This window comes from Petromyzon marinus, chromosome 11 (assembly GCF_048934315.1).
Source record: "Petromyzon marinus isolate PM22_M1 ecotype Great Lakes invasive population chromosome 11, UKy_Petmar_22M1.pri1.0, whole genome shotgun sequence".
In the NCBI taxonomy this organism is placed as follows: domain Eukaryota; kingdom Metazoa; phylum Chordata; class Hyperoartia; order Petromyzontiformes; family Petromyzontidae; genus Petromyzon; species Petromyzon marinus.
The window spans coordinates 6,944,042-6,962,974 of NC_133677.1; the positions used below are offsets into that span (position 1 = coordinate 6,944,042).

General features: G+C 45.4%; 1 protein-coding gene across 1 annotated transcript in view; it reads left to right on the forward strand.

Annotated features, from left to right (window-relative positions):
- The window catches only part of ERGIC1 (endoplasmic reticulum-golgi intermediate compartment 1), a 47,672-nt gene extending 28,928 nt beyond the window's left edge, over positions 1-18,744 (forward strand). The window contains exons 5-10 of the mRNA XM_032952169.2: positions 3,180-3,304; positions 4,182-4,286; positions 5,193-5,253; positions 6,151-6,251; positions 10,241-10,363; positions 15,724-18,744. Of these exons, the coding sequence (XP_032808060.2) occupies positions 3,180-3,304; positions 4,182-4,286; positions 5,193-5,253; positions 6,151-6,251; positions 10,241-10,363; positions 15,724-15,831 (623 nt within the window). The 3' untranslated portion in view covers positions 15,832-18,744. The remainder of the gene's footprint in view (positions 1-3,179; positions 3,305-4,181; positions 4,287-5,192; positions 5,254-6,150; positions 6,252-10,240; positions 10,364-15,723) is intronic.
- Positions 18,745-18,933: the final 189 nt, after the last annotated feature.

The following is an 18,933-nucleotide window of genomic DNA, read 5'->3' on the forward strand; positions in this document are numbered from 1 at the left end:
TGTCAAAACTATATTTTTTCATGAGGGTGCTGATTTGGAACGTTTGCCCAATTACATTTTTCACGAGTGTTTGGCTCCTTGTGAGAAGAAATTTGAGTACCAATAGAACGCTCGCGGATTTGAGAAAGTAATGCTCAAAGCGCCGGATGGATGGATTCATTACGTCCTCGCTACAACGCCCATTTCCTGGCCATATTGTAGCCCAAGCCTACTCTGAAAAGCATTGTGTGGTGCGTGGATCAGATGCTTGCATGTATGTAGAACTTCTTTTGCACCGTACGTAGCCAACCGTGATCAGGACACAAGATGAAGCCAAGTAAAAACTAAAAATATCGGGCTTCATGTAAACGCACTGCCCATTCAACTTTCAGACAAAATAAAGCTGGATAAAAATAGTGCTTATTAATGCAATTTTTTGGGGTATATTCCACTAGTTTTACTTCCACATTCGTCTTTATAGCCCTTCTAAAACATCATTAGGAATTAAATAATTTGCCTACTCAGGGAGTTATGATTGTCGACTGGATTTGTTTAATTCAGGAACTTTATTTGAATGTCAGCGTAGAGATCGGCAAATCACCATTGTCTCTGTCTATATAAAGAGGGCCTATTATAGGAAACATTATTTTTAGTGCCTTGGAATGTTTTGCATTTTTTGACAATTACGTTTTGATTCAGACATTAGAATACTTTTATAAATTGGCACATAGCTGAACTTACGTAATAGACACAAAAGAACTTAAATGGTTGAGGAGACATTTAAGTAATGTGCAGAAAATAGCAGTGATTTCATTAGCATAATCCAAATTGGTGATGTCATATTCGTACAAATATATATAAAAAGTCTTTGCACCTCCACTAATGAATTGTGTGATGATAAAAATATATTATTGGGCCTTCTTAGCTAGTTATCACGACATCGCTTAAAAAAACAGAAACCAAACTTTGAAAGGCGATAACACACAACACTCAAGCTAAACAATGACAGCTGTTTAAATAAAGGCATCACAAGACAGACCTAAATGTTGGGAATCTTGGGCTGTGAGTTGACAGCTCTGATCTGGTATGTGGGCACAATGACAAAGATCCCCCATAGAGCCTTAACAGACTGTTAAGGCAAGTGCTGTTATCAAGCACCAATGAAGGCCAGATTGGCACACGAGGGGGTGGGTGACCAGTACCACACCCGGCCGCCTTTGTCTCATTCGTGTCGATGTTTACACACCATACAAGGTACTCGTTTGAGGCTGAGTCGACCTAGGTGAGGTTCCGGACCGTTTCCGATAACCGTCGCTGGTGTTGGCCTTGAGCACGAATGGAACTCAGGTCGCCGGGTTCGTAGCGCAGCGCGCTAACTGTGACATCACCGCTCCCTATGTGGTCACGCCAACGTGTACACACGTGGCAAGTAGAGGCCTGCTCGCAGGCAAAGCGCCGAACCCATTCCAATTCCACAGAAAGTGATCCCCCCTGGCCCACCCCCCGCCCTGCTGCAAACAGAGTGTGACTCTTCTGACAGTGACACACCGTGCCTTAAATAGCATCGGGCAGCAGCTTCGGCTGACTCGACGTGTTTCGGCATAATTAAAGAATTCTTTTGCAGCTGCACCCAGCGGTGCTGTGCCTTCCGGGGTACCACAGACTGACAAGTTGAGAGGCAGGGAACGGACTCAGAATAGACCTCTGCTTCACTCACCCTTGTTCGGATGTGGGCTGTGACTAGCCGTGGCTCTGTCTGAAGCACTAGGTTTGTTCATCAGTTGTCGAGTTGTCGATAACCAGGTACAGACCCTATTATTGATTTGAAAAGTCATGGGAACGACAATCAAATCCAGTTCCATTGCAGCAACGGTGGAATAAGCCGGCACTCGAGAAAGTTCAAACCGTGCAGCACGTTTGAATGTCATTTGTCGCATGCCAAACCCATTACATGATATATACACACACACATACATATATATAAAAATCTGCAGCCTTTGGCTGGATGAAGGCCTTACTGTTATGCTGGGCATGGTATGCGTCTGACCATACTTCGCTGGTCAGTGTGGGTTGGTGAATGATGGTAAATCACCATAGAGAGCACCAACTGTGGCTCTCCGAGTTCCACCAAGGACTCTGTGAGTGCTCTGATGTGATGTTTTTCACGGTGGTAGTTGTCACACATCATGCAGTGCCCGTAAACCAAGAACAATGATGAGGTTTGTATCGGAGAGATCAAGGGCTCCCATTGCTCTGTGTACCGAGTTGTGAAATAACTCTTAATCATCCACTGGTATTCAGTTTCGAGAAAGTGCGTTGCTGTTGACTGCGAAAGAGTCAACGATATTTCATGAACACCTGGCAACAATGTGTGGTGAAATATAAATGAATTCATTGTTATTCTTGGTTCTGTCGGTAAAATCACTTATATAGAAACAAAAAATATAAATAATAAAGGAAAAAATAAATAAATTGTTTTGATTATTCTAAATGTATTATTTTTATTATTATTTTATTTTTTATTTTAAGTAAAAAAATATATTTGTTGTCTTCTATCTACGTGACTTTACCGAAAGAACCAAGAATATGAATTCCTGCAGTCACGAAAGTTTAAAGTCAAAATTGATATTCATTCTACGTAGGGTGTTGAGATGTTAACTACCTCGCCAGGTATACAGGTGGTTATGGGTTCGATCCCGACCCTGACACCTGTATATTTGGAGTTTGCACGTTCTCCCCATAGTCGTGTGGATTTTTTTTCGGGTCCTCCGGCTTTTCCTTCCACATTTATAAATATGTGTTTAGAGTATTTGTCGTGCTATGCATTTCCACATGATAAGCCACTTCATTGACCTATCATCTGTGACCAGGTCGCTTATGAAAAAGAGCTGTAAAAGAAAAAATAATAATTTCGTTTTTTTAGATGCTATACATATCAAAATCCTAGCGGATTTTTTTGAATAGCATTTACCACGTAAACCTGGCCTGCATTTCCGCCGAGGTCCTCAGTCCAAGATGATAACTTGCTATGGCGTGCTCAGAATCTGCACTGGGGAAACCAGCGGCCATTCACAAAGTAGTGGTTGCATCACTGCTCACACGTGTGCCGTGCCGGTCTTTGTGGGCTCCGGCTTAGCGGCGCTTGCCCAAGACGGTTGTCTCCGTTGCTTAACCGGAGGTTTTCCCTCTCCCCCTTCCAGTGGTGGGTTTGGACATCCAGGATGAGATGGGGCGGCACGAGGTGGGGTTCATCGAGAACTCGATAAAAATCCCACTCAACGAGGGCAGCGGCTGCCGGTTTGAAGGAGTTTTCCTCATTAACAAGGTGTTCAAACGTCACGTATCTGCGGCAATTTACATTTGGGGTATTTTTACATTATTATTGATGTTACGAGCCAAAGGGAAAATGTATCAACATATGCTTTTTACTTCTACGCAACAGGCCTTCATCAAAGCCTCACTTGAAGAACCAATTTTAATAAATAGATGTTTAACCCCTGTGGAGGATAGAAAGAGTCAGATTATAAACAAGAGAGTACCATCGCACGTTAAATAATGAACACATTGTGAAATATGCCTCTGCCCATGAAATACTTTGTTTATTGGCCTATTAAGTTGTTTAACAGGCCTGACTGCTGACAAGAAACACTGATTATAATCGAAACAGGTCCACAGTCTGCCTGCAGAAAAACAATGGCCTGGAAGTCCCAAATGTCGATGGACAGAAAAGAGAGTGAATCCTATTTTACGTGCAGTGACAGATACGTTGTGCGCTCATATTCGCATCACCCGTGGTCATTAACGCCAGACATTTTTTGTTCGTCACTTGTAATTCCGGTGCCTGATCGGCATTATGCGATTCACGCTTGAAAATCGTCGAGCCGACCGCCATGTAAGTAATGATACAACGATGTAGCCTTGGCAGCTATTACAGCCGCAACCCGATTCTCGCGGTGCATCACCGTTCGGTCCCCCGTTATCGGTAATCCTTATTTCGCAATTGACAAGGCTCACTTCGCAGGCCTGCGATGGGTTCCCCTACGGGGGCACGGGGTGGCGGAAATTGCAAATATTTCAGGTGGAGGGCGAGAGTGAGAATGAAAGTGCAGCCTGCGAATTACTTTTTTTTTTTTGCGATCAATATACAGTACGGCCTTATTTTTTTTTTTAACGTCGGTAAAACGCGTGTCTAATGCTTGCAGGTCCCGGGCAATTTCCACATGTCGACGCACAGCGCGCTCATGCAGCCAGAGAAGCCGGACATGACGCACACGATCCACAAGCTCACCTTTGGAGAGAAGATTTATGTAAGCACGAGAAGGCAGAGAGGTTATCTCTGTGCACACAGGCTGCATCGCTGCTGCCCGCCGCTGCCGCTGAGAAGAACTGATGTTAGAACGCCACGGGAAGTGCGGCTCTTTAAATCGCAAGGGTCATTTTGTAACTTGGGGGTGGAGCGGTGGCGAGTGGTGGTGTCGTCAACCCATTAGTGGCAGGGGGGGGGGACCTGAGCACAAATTATAATAAAAATTGTATTCAAGTATTTTCAGAGCGGCCCCCACACCCCCTTTCAGTTTCTAAGCTCCTAGTGAGATGACAGAAGAGATTGTGGACAGCAGGAAGAGATTTAGTGAGATGAGAGAAGAGATTGTGGACAGCAGGAAGAGATTTAGTGAGATGACAGAAGAGGGCTGCAGGCAAAATATAAATGAGATTCTTGAGAAATTTGGATTTTTATGTTTTTTAAGGATAAGTATTCGAGCTGACATTTGGTGCATCTTTTATTTTTCTAAATCCGGGGGGGCCCCTTCAGCTGCTTGGGGCCTTTAGCTTCCGCTTACTTTGCCGATGCCTAGCGCCATAGCCGGCGGTGGCACAGTGGTTAGTGCACTGCTGTACGAACCCAGCCACCTCCATTCGATTCCCAGCCACGGCTAGCATTTGCGGCGAGTGATATCTGAACCAATCGTCCCGGGTGCCTTTTTCACCTACCTACACTGACCGGCACGGTGAAGCATGATCAAACGACCTTCATGACGGATATAGTGCGGAGATATCTTTACGAAGCAGTGGGTTGTCAGAGGGCTGTACATTTCTTCGTGATTTGCAAAAAAAAAAACACGTGCAATTTAAACATTGTTGGGCTCTGCGTATCGCATTCTAACGTCATGTTTGTTTGGTGTTTTTGTTGTTGTTTTACTTTGTTTTTAAAGGGAGCAAACATTCAGGGTGCATTCAACGCCTTAAAGAACACCGATCGCATCGAATCAAACCGTGAGTTTTATTGTACACGGCGTTCCCGTTCTAACGCGCATTCACTTTCTTAGAATTTACTGAGTATTATGTTCAATTTCCTTGGAATACACACAAGCAAATGAAAACAATTAAGTACATTACAGAGACACTACGAATCCAAATGATCATTTTAAGTAATATATGGGTAATTATACACTAACGGAATAAAAAGGGCAAGTGCGTAAGAACATTTAGAAACTGATGAGTGATGCTTCTGTGAAATTATCCGATTTTCAGGAATTGTATGCCATGCTGTGGTTCCATTTATGTACAATTGACATTTAACCAAATGTAAACATGAAAAATATTCTAATTTATCTTTCTAGATAGCTAGAGTTGTAACTGTGCACTCGCCAGCCATTCCGATGAATTGTCACGATTTGACGCACGTCTCGTCTCCCTAACATCCCATATACCACGGTGGCGTGAGGGGCGCCGTGGTGGTGTGATGTTAGATACCTCGCCTGGTATGCAGGAGGTCGTAGGTTTTATTCCGACCCTGACTCCTGCTGTATATTTGGAGTTTGCATGTTCTCCTCGTGGTCACGTGGATTTTTCTGCAGGCCCTCTGATTTTTCGCTCCACATTTAGAAACACACGTTTAGAGTATTTGCCTGCGATAAAATTCCACATGACAGGCCACTAAGTTGGGCTATCATTTGTGGCTAGGTCACTTCTGAAAAAGAGCTATATAGCTCAGCGGGCCGTACCTGGTAAAATAAAAAATAGTGTAGGTGTAGTTTAATTTATATACACCCACATAGTATGTGGGTATCCAACTCGCCAGCATTGCCCACCATGAAATGTAACCGTCAGTCACCTTTACGGACTGATTCATGATAAACGATGAGCTGTAGCACTTGTTTTTCTTCACAGCTCTCTCCTCCTACGATTACATCATCAAGATTGTGCCGACGGTCTATGAAAACCTTCAAGGACACCAGCAACTCTCTTACCAGTACACCGCAGGATTCAAGGTGAGTTGAAGGAGCTTCATGGATGACAGTGTACCATGGCAATTGTTGTCAACCATGGTCAATGGGCTGCTGGATGAAGGCCCCCCCAAGCCACCGCCGCCTCTCAGGATCCTGCGATACAACAATACACTGGCACAGTTAAAAGGGTAAAACCTATTACTATATCTTGTTACTGGCAAAGGAGGTCTCATAATGTAAAAAAACAATACACTTGGCACCTGCTTGCACGCCAGCTGATTTTCATGGGTCCCACCTCCTCGGTGGGCATCTTCTCGGATGTGCGTTCCGTTCCTTGGTATATTGTCACGCAAAAAAGTGTAGCAATGGTTCATGATGGGCTGCTAAAGAGTAATACACTACCTCAAGTGAGATTTCAAAATGAGAACCACTTGAGTTGGTTCTTTTAATAAAAAAAATTCCCTCAATTTTATACCAATTGTTATCTCAGTGCCACGTCGTGAGATGAAGTGGCCGGTTGTAACTCTTCCAGGGCTGTTATAGAGAATGTCCCATCACAGAACGTCTTCCGAAATCTCTACACGTGACCCCTTTGTCAAAATAGAGGTGTCGTACTTTCCAGTGCGCCCTGCTGTAGAGATGTTTGTTCCGTGGTTGTCGAAACAATTTTTTTTTTAATTCCCACAGCGGAAAATGTTAACCAAGGGAAGTAAAAAAGTTATTTAATATAATTGGGTTTTTTTTTGTACAGTCATTGGTGACCGGGGTGAGAATCTGAACCCGCTACTTGGGAGAACCCGGTTGAATCACAGATGATCACCGTGTTTAGACCCAGGTCTCAGCGGCTCCGGCTCAGTGTTATGACCCGCCAAGCTACCCGGCCACCTGTGTTTTACGTTTTCAATTAAATAAAAAATAAACTAATCTTTCTGTGCCTCGTATGTGATTTATAACTGATGTGGAGACTGTGAATCTGTGTATGAGAAGTGGTTAAAAATGTTCATAGCAAGGTGTTAGAATAATACACAGACATGTAGCAGCTTGTTTTAGTGATCCACAATAGGCATACATGGTTATTTACAGGACATATATATTTTTTATTTTTAATATATAAACGACAATAGGTATTTGCATCAACATAAACATAAGCATGGGTTAGTCCAAAAGTCGAGGGACATTTTTTCAAACAGATGATGAGCAGGACCCTCGAATTCCTCTGTGATTTTTCAGCCACTGTCGCCTACTCCAGCTTGGGGCTCTTCCAACTTGAAATCAAACTACAACTAAACTTTTTTATTTATAAGGCCCACTGAGGTATGTAGCTGTTTTTCATAAGCGACCAGGCCATAAATGATAGCTGAACGAAGTAGCATATCAAGCGGAAATTTATAGCAGTCAATTACTCTAAACGCACGTTTATAAATGTGAAGGGGTAAAACCGGAGGAATCGGAGGAAAATCCATGCGACCACGGAGGGAATATACAAACTCCAAATATACAGACTTCGGGATCGAACCCACGACCTCCTCTATACCAGGCGAGATAGTTAACATCTCGCCACCGGTGGCACCATTTTTTTTTTGTTAACACAGAAATCAAATGTCTGTGTGTCTGTTAAGTGTTCAGATTGTTTGCCTTCGTCCTTTACACATTTTTGGACGACAACCTCTCTTCCACGCGATAAGAGAGATTCGCTAGCAGAAATCCGTTTTGTCTCTCGTCACCGCGTCTCTTTCATCTTTGCCCGGAAATGTAAATGAAAAATAAATAATAAATAAAGGACAATTGCGGAATTATTATTATTAAAGTATTTTTAATAATTGATTAGACGAATAATAAAATAGTTGGAAAATAATCCTGGCTGTGGCACGGTGTTAATTTTATCGGCTGCTCACATTCACCGTGTTGTTTGTTTGCGCCTCCTATGTAAATATATCAGCTATATAATTTAATATTAGCACCAATAAACTTTGCACATTTCTATTTTAGTCACTGCAGAAAAAAAAGATGAGGCTCATCGTTCACTTCCTGCACGCTGTGGGTTATAATTACGCTCATTAAATACATTGATTTGATTAACAACATGTGCAATAATTAACTTCCACGCCAGCAAAGGGCCCACATTTTCATCGCTGTTCAACGTTATATTTATCATGAAGGCCGCCCCTAATGTCCTGGTTTAGTTTAGTTGGCCTCTGTAAAGTGTCGCTGTCAAATGTGTAATAGCTAATGGAACCGAATCGAAGCTAAGTTGTGCAAGAGGGCGTGAAAGCAATTTGCTAATTGATGGCAGCAGCAGGTTTGTTTGTGTAACTGGGACAAATTCACGGCACCCTCTCTTGAGAAAAAAAAAAACCCAGGTACAGTGCATGGTGGCCCAGTGAGCTGACAGCTCGGAGAGAGACTGGATACGTAGCCGGATCTGTTGACAAAGTCAGTCTCTGTTTACACACAGGCACCACTCTGGCTTTAAAAATGTCCATTTCCTTCCGGTTCGGCACGGCTGGTGTTTCATGTGGCTTTAAAAGGATCACAGTTGTCTTTTAATCTCCAGCTGGGGGGCGGGGGGCAGGGGGGGGGGGTTGGGAGGAATGGGATTGGATATGGGCCAGGGGGAAGAGAAGGGGAGGGGTGGGTGGATCGCTAGGTGTGTGTGGTGTTAGGTTCAGGCAGAGGGAGAGGTGGTGTTCAGTGGGGTGATTGAATGGAGGTTACGGGAGCCACCAGTTGGGGTGGTGGGGGCGGGGTGCGCGGGGGGGGGGGCATTTCCCTGATTGGATTTCACGCGGCGCAGGCCGCGAATTTGGCTCCCGATGCTCATCAGCAGATAGCACCTGCCAAGGCGCTGGCCACTTTGATGTAAGGCAGTCGGTGTGGAACTCGGCCACTTGACTGGGGATGTGAATTGGCTTACTTGTGAAAACGACCAAGCGCTTTGTTGCCAGATGGGACATTCGTCCAGGAAGTGTCCCCTTTTTTTTTTTTACAGCCGCAGGCCATCCAGAGAAGTGGCCCTGCGGTGTGATATTAACTCGGACCTGAAAGGTTCCACAAGACAGCAGTGTGCATCACTGCCTAAATCCTTAGCCAAAATGTCAACGAGTTTTAGAGGAATACACTTAGCCTCTGCAAACAAGGGAGGTGAGCATCGAGCTACGTGCGTATACGAGTCATCCCAATGTTGCTGCCCTTGTTCGTAAAGATTAGTTGGGATTGAAAGTTATTTTTAAACAAAAATACAATTGTCTTAGATTGTAGGCATGTCTGCTTCATTGTCACATTGTGTGTTCTCCCTTGTGCCTCAAAAACAAATCTAGTTACCAACATATATCCTGTTCGTTATTATGGAAGGGAGCTAAAACTGCTCAAAGCGGCTTTGCAGGGAATGTCAAAATGAACGAGAGCTTTTGAAACGAAGGATAATTTTTTTTTTCTGCCGAGGTGGCATTTGCCCACCGGAAACAATTCCAATTATCGTTATGATGTAAGGAAACATTTAAATCTATTAATCTGCTTAGCCCATAAGGGGATTAAGCTGAGCTTTTTTCTTGGTGCCATTCCGGCCACTGTTTAATGGCAGCATCGTTTGCGCACTTCCGCGCCGCGTAAACAACCGCGACATTCGCGTTAGCACCCTCGCACATGTGCACGTGTGTCTCGTGCCATCCTGGGGCGGTGTCATCGCGCGTTTGCGTGCACGTGTGTGTGTGTGTGCGTATGTATGTTGAACTTTTTTCACACGGTACGTAGCCAATGTGTGCTCATCGGAGCTGTGGGGGCCTGTGCCGGCGTTGACGTGCATCCATGTGCCGAGCGGTGGCACGGTGGTTGGTGCACAGCGGTGATTAAAGTAACCAATTCTGGCCCTCCCCTAGGCTGAATGAGCCTCAAATATGTACCTGCTGTGGTATGTAAAAATCAGCACTTGGGGGAGGCAAAGGTGTGCCGTGCGTGGTCACCTCGTACGCCCACGGCACTCACCTTACTTGTGGCTTTGTGCGTCCACCCTTGTCCACCCCACGCATGGTCAGGAGTACATGGCATACAGCCACACGGGGCGCATCATCCCGGCCATCTGGTTCCGCTACGACCTGAGCCCCATCACTGTGAAGCACGTGGAGAGGAGGCAGCCCGTGTACCGGTTCATCACCACGGTGAGTGAGCGCCGGCGCCACCAGTGTTGCTCCAAAATGGTCGGATTTTTATTATTATTTGCGCACCAAGGACAAAGATCTCTCGCATACGCACGCGATGTCAGCGAGCGCATATGAAAGGCGCTACACACCCCAGTGCTAATGGTAACACACCCCACACCAGTCACTAACTCATGGCTGAGTAAACCTAGTGCCAGTCACAGTACAGGCTCCAACACCGCTTGCCGACTGATGTTAGCCATGGTTGGAAATCGAAACTTAGGTCACTGGGTGTGCTAACCAGACTGCGGCAACGCTCATCAGAAGCACACATGCACACATGCACACACACACACATTGTCATGTATATATTGACACATCCATAGACATGTAAATTGGCAGTCTCATGCACACAATGAAGGATGAGCGATCTACCAACTCTGCATCTAAAATCATTGAGTCCAGGGCAGCAACGTTCGCGCGCCCAAAAATTCGTTCTCCGGTTTTATTGTTGAAAATTAATTATGTATCAGGGGAGTCGGTGGGGGGTGGAGGGAAGTGGTGGTGGGGGAGGGGAGGATTTGTCCAGCTCAGAGATTGACTTGGGTGACTCACAGTTGCATTTTTTTTTTATCCGGGTCAGTAGGGGTTAATTCCCACTGCCCTCGTGAATCATGCACAGCATTCGGAGCACGCCACCGGCTCTTTAGACGGGAACGGGGGCGACACATCCCGTCCGACGCCCCACGGACGCGATCGCCCTCTCCTGAGGACTGCGGCCCGGAGGAGGGTTTGTCCCCTGCTAATCCCGGCCCCGATGCCACCATCTGTGGTCACCTGACTCTAAACCTCGTGTGGTCACCTATGCCGGCCCCGGCCAGGTTTGGACCCCGCTCGTTGGCTTGAAGGATGCCAATAAGGTCAGGCTGCAGGAAGGTATGCCCTCCGTGGCCTCTGGAAAAAAGATAAGCTGCCGTGAGTGGAAGGGGATCTAAAACATGCACGTTTGGGGAAATGTGTCGCGGCTCCGGCCATCTGCGCCGGCTGTGGCGACTTTTTAAAATTAAATGCCACGAGCTGAGCTGTCACATCCTATTCTCACTTCCACTCACTTTGTGGCATCTGACGCCTTCGGTACAGAGAGCATTGGGTTCTCGACACGTGAACAGGTGTTCACATGTCACTTCTGTCGAGACGCCGCTACTGAAACAGCAGCTGAACAGTGGCAGGAGTGTGTCGGTGAGCGTTGTTTCATGAATATATTCTTTGACGGTATGTGTTGGTATATAAGAATACCGAATAGCATTCTTATTTGCACTAAAGATGTACATCGGGGTGCTGGTGTACACAATAACGTTCAGTCACCGTCGGGAAAGAAGTGTACAGGCAATGGCCTCCATCTGCCTGTATTCCCATAACGCAGCCAAACTTCTCTTTTGTCCTGCAGAGAAAATTTAATTTCGCAAAATTGGTACGTTAAATGAAAATTATACCGTGTTTTACCCCTCCATTTTGATCGCCGAAAAACGATTTAAGTGCGGCTCTCTGCACCGTTCTCCCTCTCGTTTCCTCCGACACCATAAAAAAACGCGCGCGCACACACACAAAAGCCACCGTTCACCCATCAACAAATGGGAATGGCGTGCTGTGGAATCCACCATTTGGCAACACTGCCAGTGACATTTCTGTGTTTGAATTTCCGGCGCCGGCAAAAGCTTTGGCGATAAACCCACCGACCGAATGTGTGGCGCCCGTTGCCAAAAGCTCTTTGTTTAAGCGAGAGTGCACCTGCTTCACGCACTGCTGCGATAAACATGCTTGGGTGTGAGACGGCGGTGTGGATTAGCACAGTAAGGCACTTTACGGTGCTGGAAGGGTGCCGGGGAGATGCTGGGCGGGTTTATGGGATGTGCGGGGAAAGGAGCAGGTGGTTGTGTTGGTGGTGGTGGTGGTGATCGTAGTGATGGTGCTGCTGGTGGTATTGGTTATGGTGGTGAAGGTGCGGTGCTGGTGGTGGTTGTCGTGCCGGCGGTGCAGCTTCTGGTTGTAGTGGTGGCGCTGATTGTTGCTGTTGGTAGAGGTAGTTGTGGTGCTGGTGTTTATGGTGCTTGAGGTGGTGGTGTTGCTGGTGGTGGTGGTAGTCTGTATAGCGGAGTGGTAGTGGCTAGTACGCTGCACCATAAACCCGGTGACCCGAGTTGGATTCCCGTTGAACCGGTCGCAGACCCCCCTGAGCTCGACTCAGCCTCAAATGAGTACCTAGTGTGATGCGTGAACATCGCGGCTAGGGAGACAAAGGCGGCCGGGCGTGATGCTGGCCACCCCCACCTCCTCGTGTGCCGTGACGGTCTCCTTCATAGGTGCTTGCTCACAGAATTTCACTCAACAGTCTTTTAAGGCTATCCGAGGGATCTTTGTATTTTGTGGTGGTGCTGGTGGTGTTATTGTTGGTGTTGGCAATGGTGCTGCCCCTGCTGCTGTTGATGATTGTTGCTGTTGATCTGCTGCTGTTGCCGACACGACGCGGAAGCTTTGGTCGTGGGAGCCGGCCCCGGGGGGGGCGGTGGCGGTGGGTCGGGCGCTCGGTGACCGGGATGCTGACGGCAGTTGACGTAGGCCGCTCCCCTCCGCCACCCCCTCCCTGCCTGTCGAGCGTACGCACTTCCTGTGACGGCACCACCGACTCGATTACAAGCGACCGTGTCGGCCCCCCCCCCCGCCCCAACGTGGCCATCCGCATGCCGAACTTGATACAGGGGCAGAGGCTGGCCCAGGGCTTCCCGGTGCTGCCCTTCTTGTCTCTGGCTTGTCCGGACTGAAGCCCGATCCGGCCGCTTGGCACGGAGCACAACAACAACAGAAAAAAAAGAAGAAGAAAATTCCCCTCCACCCCCTCCGTGGAGGTATTCATTGGCTGCTGTCTTCATGCGGATGTTAAAGATTCCATGACACCCTCGGGTTGGACTTGGCCGTGGCTAAATTCAGATGCCCTCTGCAAGTGTTGCATTATGTAGGGATACGAGTACGCGGGTCGTGGGTTTGTCCGTACGTGAGCGCGTGGATGTGTGTGGTCATAAGCGCTTACGTGAGTGTTGATTATTTGTTATCGTCTACTTTATAAGCAGGCGAGAGCACGGTGAGACTTACCGTCTGCTCATCCAGGGAGGATCTGGGTCAAGGAAAGCAGTGCAGTAAACGTGTGATGAAGGTCAATAGCAGTGGCATACATAACCTTAAATGATACAAAGAGCATTAAGCATTAATGACAGCCGAACATTAAACTTTAAATAGAACTTTAGTTTAAATAGAATATGGCCTGTCACCAACCCGCACGGGTCAGCGTGGTGACAAAACCCCATGAGCAACACAGTGCAGGGAGGTCTTCATCCAGACGTGGATTGACAGAAGGCTGTAAATTATACTCATTGTATTAAATACATTTTACACACGGCATCAATTAATGGTAAAAATCACTTTCATTCATACTGAGGGATTAGTCTTAATTTCCATGACATACAGCGCGAAAGAAGTGCAACATACATGACAAGGATTGGTTATTAATATAACAGATGCGGTAATATTACACATGTCAGAAGGCACGATCAAAGCCTGTTTGGAAATGAACTCGTGGAATATGTTGCACAGATCAAATCTCACGTCAATTCCGTACCATCTTTGTACATAAAAAAAACTATCACTGTCGGTCAAGGTCAGTCCACTGCTGGATGATGGCCTCCCAAACCACCGCCGTCTCTGATGATTCTGGCACGTAATAATCCAACCCGCACCTGTGCAATGGGGAAAAAATAAAACATTCTTGAGATAATGCCCAGGCCTCACCTTGAAGGGTTGTTTATGAGTCGTCAATCTTCACGAAAGTCTTCATTAGACAGACATTACATCGGCATACGAGTCATGTGAATGAGTGGATTTGCAAATGGCTTGGCTACCACCCTAGAGACACGTCATGGCCTAGCCCACTCACTGATCTTAACAGTTTGAAGAATGGAATTAAACTGCATATGTTATTGTATGTGCACTCCTCGTGCAAATGTAGTAAATTGTGGCGTATTAATAGCATTTGTGTAGGGTGATAACTCGAGCACCTGGTTTCAATCGGCATATATAGTTTGTTCTCAAAACATTTAAAACAGTCCTGTAATATGTTTCTAGTTTATAGTGTATCCGCACATGTGAGTGTGATTAGCCAATGGGGTCCGCATTTAGTTGATAACCCTGCATTGATTTAATGAGAGGGAGATAATTACTGGGTACAAACTCACCAATAAAAATAAATCATTTCTTGCCATGAGCAATAGTATATTTTTTTGTAGAACAATGTGTTAATTGCCTTGTGTATTTTTAGGCACGGCGTCTTACATTAATCTAAATTTGTTTTGCGTTACATGGGGAAAGTGGCCCCACCAGAAAAAGGGAGAGTGTGGGTGCCCTCTATCGTTCCCCAGGGAAGGGCTGTGATGAAAATAAGAGTTTCATCACGGTTATATAATTTCGGAGCATGCGCCGTCGGAACGTGCATGTTAGGCTATTTATCATTCCGTATCAGGTTAGCTTGAAAGTAACTCGCTTGCCAATGCAACCTCTAAGGTATCGCCAAGCCTGCTGTTATGTACGCCTGTTAGTTGGGGGTAGGATGATTTGATGAATTGTTGCAATTCCGGATCATGATTCTCTGGGGGGGGGGGGGGGCGGGGTGATTTTTAAAGTTCATTGAATGATAGTGCCTCTAGTGGCTGCGAAGGTGACGTTAACCAATTACGTAAAACATACAAAAAATGTACAATTTATAGACCCTCGTCAATCCACGCTGTTGGATGATTGCCTCTGCACGCCCAAGCCTGGATTTGAACCTGGCATCTTAGCGGCTCCCGCTCACTACTCTGACCTCGGAGCTACCCGGCCACCTCCAGCAATGTCGCCCATTAACAGCACAGCCTGAATACACGACGACGGTACGTTGCGATGCAGTGTTCAGGACCACCACGACAATGGAATGCCGTCGGTCAGCACACTGGATTTGTAATTCGGACATCACCGGTTTCGAACTCCTGGCGCGGCAGTTGAAATAATGGTGCGAGTTCCCTCAATATTCCCACCTCTGTCCATCCAGCAACATTTAGTAGTTACACCCCACTGAGTCGAGTGGCAAGTCGCGTGCGGTCGGATAAAGTGTGAGTACTCCCCGCCTCTTCAAGGACATTTGGCCAACGTGGAAGAGTAGGCCAAATGCTCTCTGTCTGTCAATAATTATCTATTCGTCAAGGCTCTTCCGTGAGCAGTGGCACAAGCAAGACAATGGAGGGCCCACACCTTTGTATCGCCTTTCTGCCAAAACGCTGCTTCTCTGTTTTCCTCGCCAGATATGCGCCATCGTGGGAGGTACCTTCACCGTGGCCGGGATCATCGATTCGGTCATCTTCACCGCCTCCGAGGCCTGGAGGAAAGTGCAGCTCGGCAAGATTCAGTGAACGTCCCCAAGCTTCGACGTGGTCCGGCCCTCCTGATGAGCTCCCCTCGGACTCGTAGTTGGACTTGTATTTAAATATGAATTTGCTGGGAAGGTGGAGGGAAATTAAATTGTGGGGTTTACTGGGTGGAGGGTAAGTGGCAAAAAAGCATTTCTGTATAAATCCCCCTGCGATGGGAGTAAGGCTTAATTTCAATTGGCACCGTGGCCTCAAATGCACGCTGTCACACTGCAAACTTTTAAAACATATTTTGTTTTGGAACAATTTTTAAAACACCGTTCTGTTTCAACGTAAAGTAATTCATATAAATGGGTGGAATAGAGATACTGAACATTATTTAAATGTACTTGTTTTCAGGCCAAAGGAATGTTGGCACATTCCCCTGTGAATGTTATCAGTTTACTAAAATAGGAATTGGGAAGCACTCACGCTTGAGTATTGCATTTTGTAAATAATAGATTAACTAAAATAACATTGGTTGCAAGCCATTTGGCTATTCCAAAATTATCTTGTTTAGAGAAGTTGGCAACTATATGTAGAGAAGTTGCCTTCCGTTGCGTCCACATCGCTTCATTTGTTTTGCAGGTTGTGCCGGGGTTTTCTCTTCTTCCATTTAGCCTGGTTTTAAAAACGTGTGCGGATTTAAACAGGCATTTTAAGTCAACACATTTTTAACGGCCTTTTTTCATTCAAATTTAAGCCCAAGTCAGGATGTTGGCCTGGCGAAAAAGATAGCGTGTCTATGGCAATATTATTTTCCATGTTAATTCACCAAAGGGAGGTATTTATTTGGGAGGTGGAAGAATCTAACGGTAACCTTTGAAAAGTCCTGTTTTTGAATGGTTGCCATATTTTTCGATTCGAATAGGCCAGCAAGGATGGGCATTTCTTCAAAACCCAACTGGCCAGTTGGCTTAGCGGTAGATCGAGCGGTTCGCAATCAGAATTTTACGAGTTCATCTCGTGCTTGGGAGTTGACGCAGCCCATCATCCCTCCGGGGTTGATAAAGTAAGTTACCCATTTTGTGAGGGAAGCCAACAGCGGTTGTCTTATGGACAGACACATCCCCGCTATAGGATAGTGTTGAATGTCCACCACCGGCTCAGCTGTCAACAGGAAATGCCGCGTGCGAATCCCCCGTAAGATGGGGTGCATTCCATTACCCCAATTCTTGTTTTGCGAATGACGAATGATGAACACTTGTATCGTCACGACGCATTAAATATCAACAGTTTGGTGGCAAGTGACAAACGTGTGCATCGCAACAACATTGCCTTGGTAAATCCTTCACCTTCCTGGGGCTGATATCATTTGTCACCTTCTGATCATCTTTCACTTGTCCGCTTTGGCGTTCGCAGGCTGATTTTAATAGGAAGATCGGATTATTTAATGGCTAATTTTCTTTACTTCCGCCTCTCATTTTAGGTGAAAGGGAAATTCTCATTTATGTAGAGAAATTCAACTTGTGTTGCGGCAATCGCTATTTAATTTTACTGGCACTACTCTGCTCAAGTACAGAAAGTCTTTATTGTAAGTGATGTGTCATTTCTCGGGGTTGCAGTTTCTACTGATATCAACTGGCCATGAATGTCAAATATATAATTTAAATACATAATAGTGAAGCACTAAAGCTGGCACCATTCAGATCCTGGGTTCCAATCCAGGCTGCTGCCTGCGATTGAACCTCATGTGTAGTGAGTTGATGGTCCGGTCACCAATGACTGCACAGGCAATCTATCGCATTACATTTGGTTCTGTACTCAATTTGGCTAAATTCCCGCTGTGAGAATTCAAAATATACTTCGACTGGCATATGACGAATCTCTCTCTCATATGCAGCTAACACTTTCCAACTGCAGTATGCATCAGTGGAAGCTTTGAGTTGGCTTTTGAAGACTTTTCGAGCAAAGCTTACACACTTAGGTGCATTTGTTTAATTTCATTTGAGCCACTGAATGTGCTTTGGTTTTAGTAAATTGTCATGATTTTCTGATGTATCTGGAAGAGATTATTTTGTTGACATAGCGTTTTGAGGTCACAGAAATAATCGTAAATTAACTCTGGAGGCCATGTCTGTCTTAGGCAAGTTGTTTCATTGCTCTCCATGGGACGCAAGCACTGATATTATGAATACTAATTGGCCTTGTTAAATATTTCTTTTCTCCAGTGTGTACTAATTAACAAGGAAATGATTAGGACCACATCTAGTGACAAAACTCTACCAATAGAAGCCGTAAAAAAACATTTAAACAATACTACAATTAAAATATGCACCAATGAAAACGATATTTCCACAGAAAGTAAATGCTAATTTTGTTTAAACAGGGTAATAAGTACAGTGTGTGGCATTAAAAGACTACAGAGATGTCAAATATTTTGTTTTACACGTCCAGCAATTTATGGTTAAACCAGGAATTATTATTATTATTGATAAACTCGACTGGTTCATTTAAGACATATATGGATTCCTCGCTCTGTTTGCCGAGCCGTTTATGAATGACAATTTGCAGAATTCTACCTTAAACGTTGTGCAGAACTACTGGACAGTCATTGAATGTTCCGTTTATTTAATTGACATTGCGAACACAAAACTGAAATTTCACATCCTGTCTGCGCAATGGGGCTGTTACTGACGCATTATGCGGGGACTGTTGCAGTAAGCAAGATCGTGTTCCACCCACGCACATCTCTTGCAAATAAACTTCGAATCCCTGCTAAATACACTCCACAATCTTCATCGTTCCAAAGTTTCTGCACTAAAAGACGCGTCTTCTTCTTCTTAGCTGTAAAGACAGCCCAGTTCGTTGACAGTGAAATGTGAATCCATGTTCATGTTATGGTTTTTTTTGTCGTTGGTGTTTTAAATGGTGTGCCTTAAGTATGTTTCCTTCAATAAAGAGGAAGTTAAAGTGCGTGTTCCGAATGAATGATTAACACCAATATGTGCACGTGTGAAAGTCAAGGTGGACTTTTAATGGTCTTGTTTTTTGTCTAAGTTAAGAGTGTGACAAACTGATGTAGCTTGGTAAGGTAAAAAAAAACAATCTGCTGATGGACTATGAACTATCTATATTTGTTTTTACTTGTGGAAAACATAACTG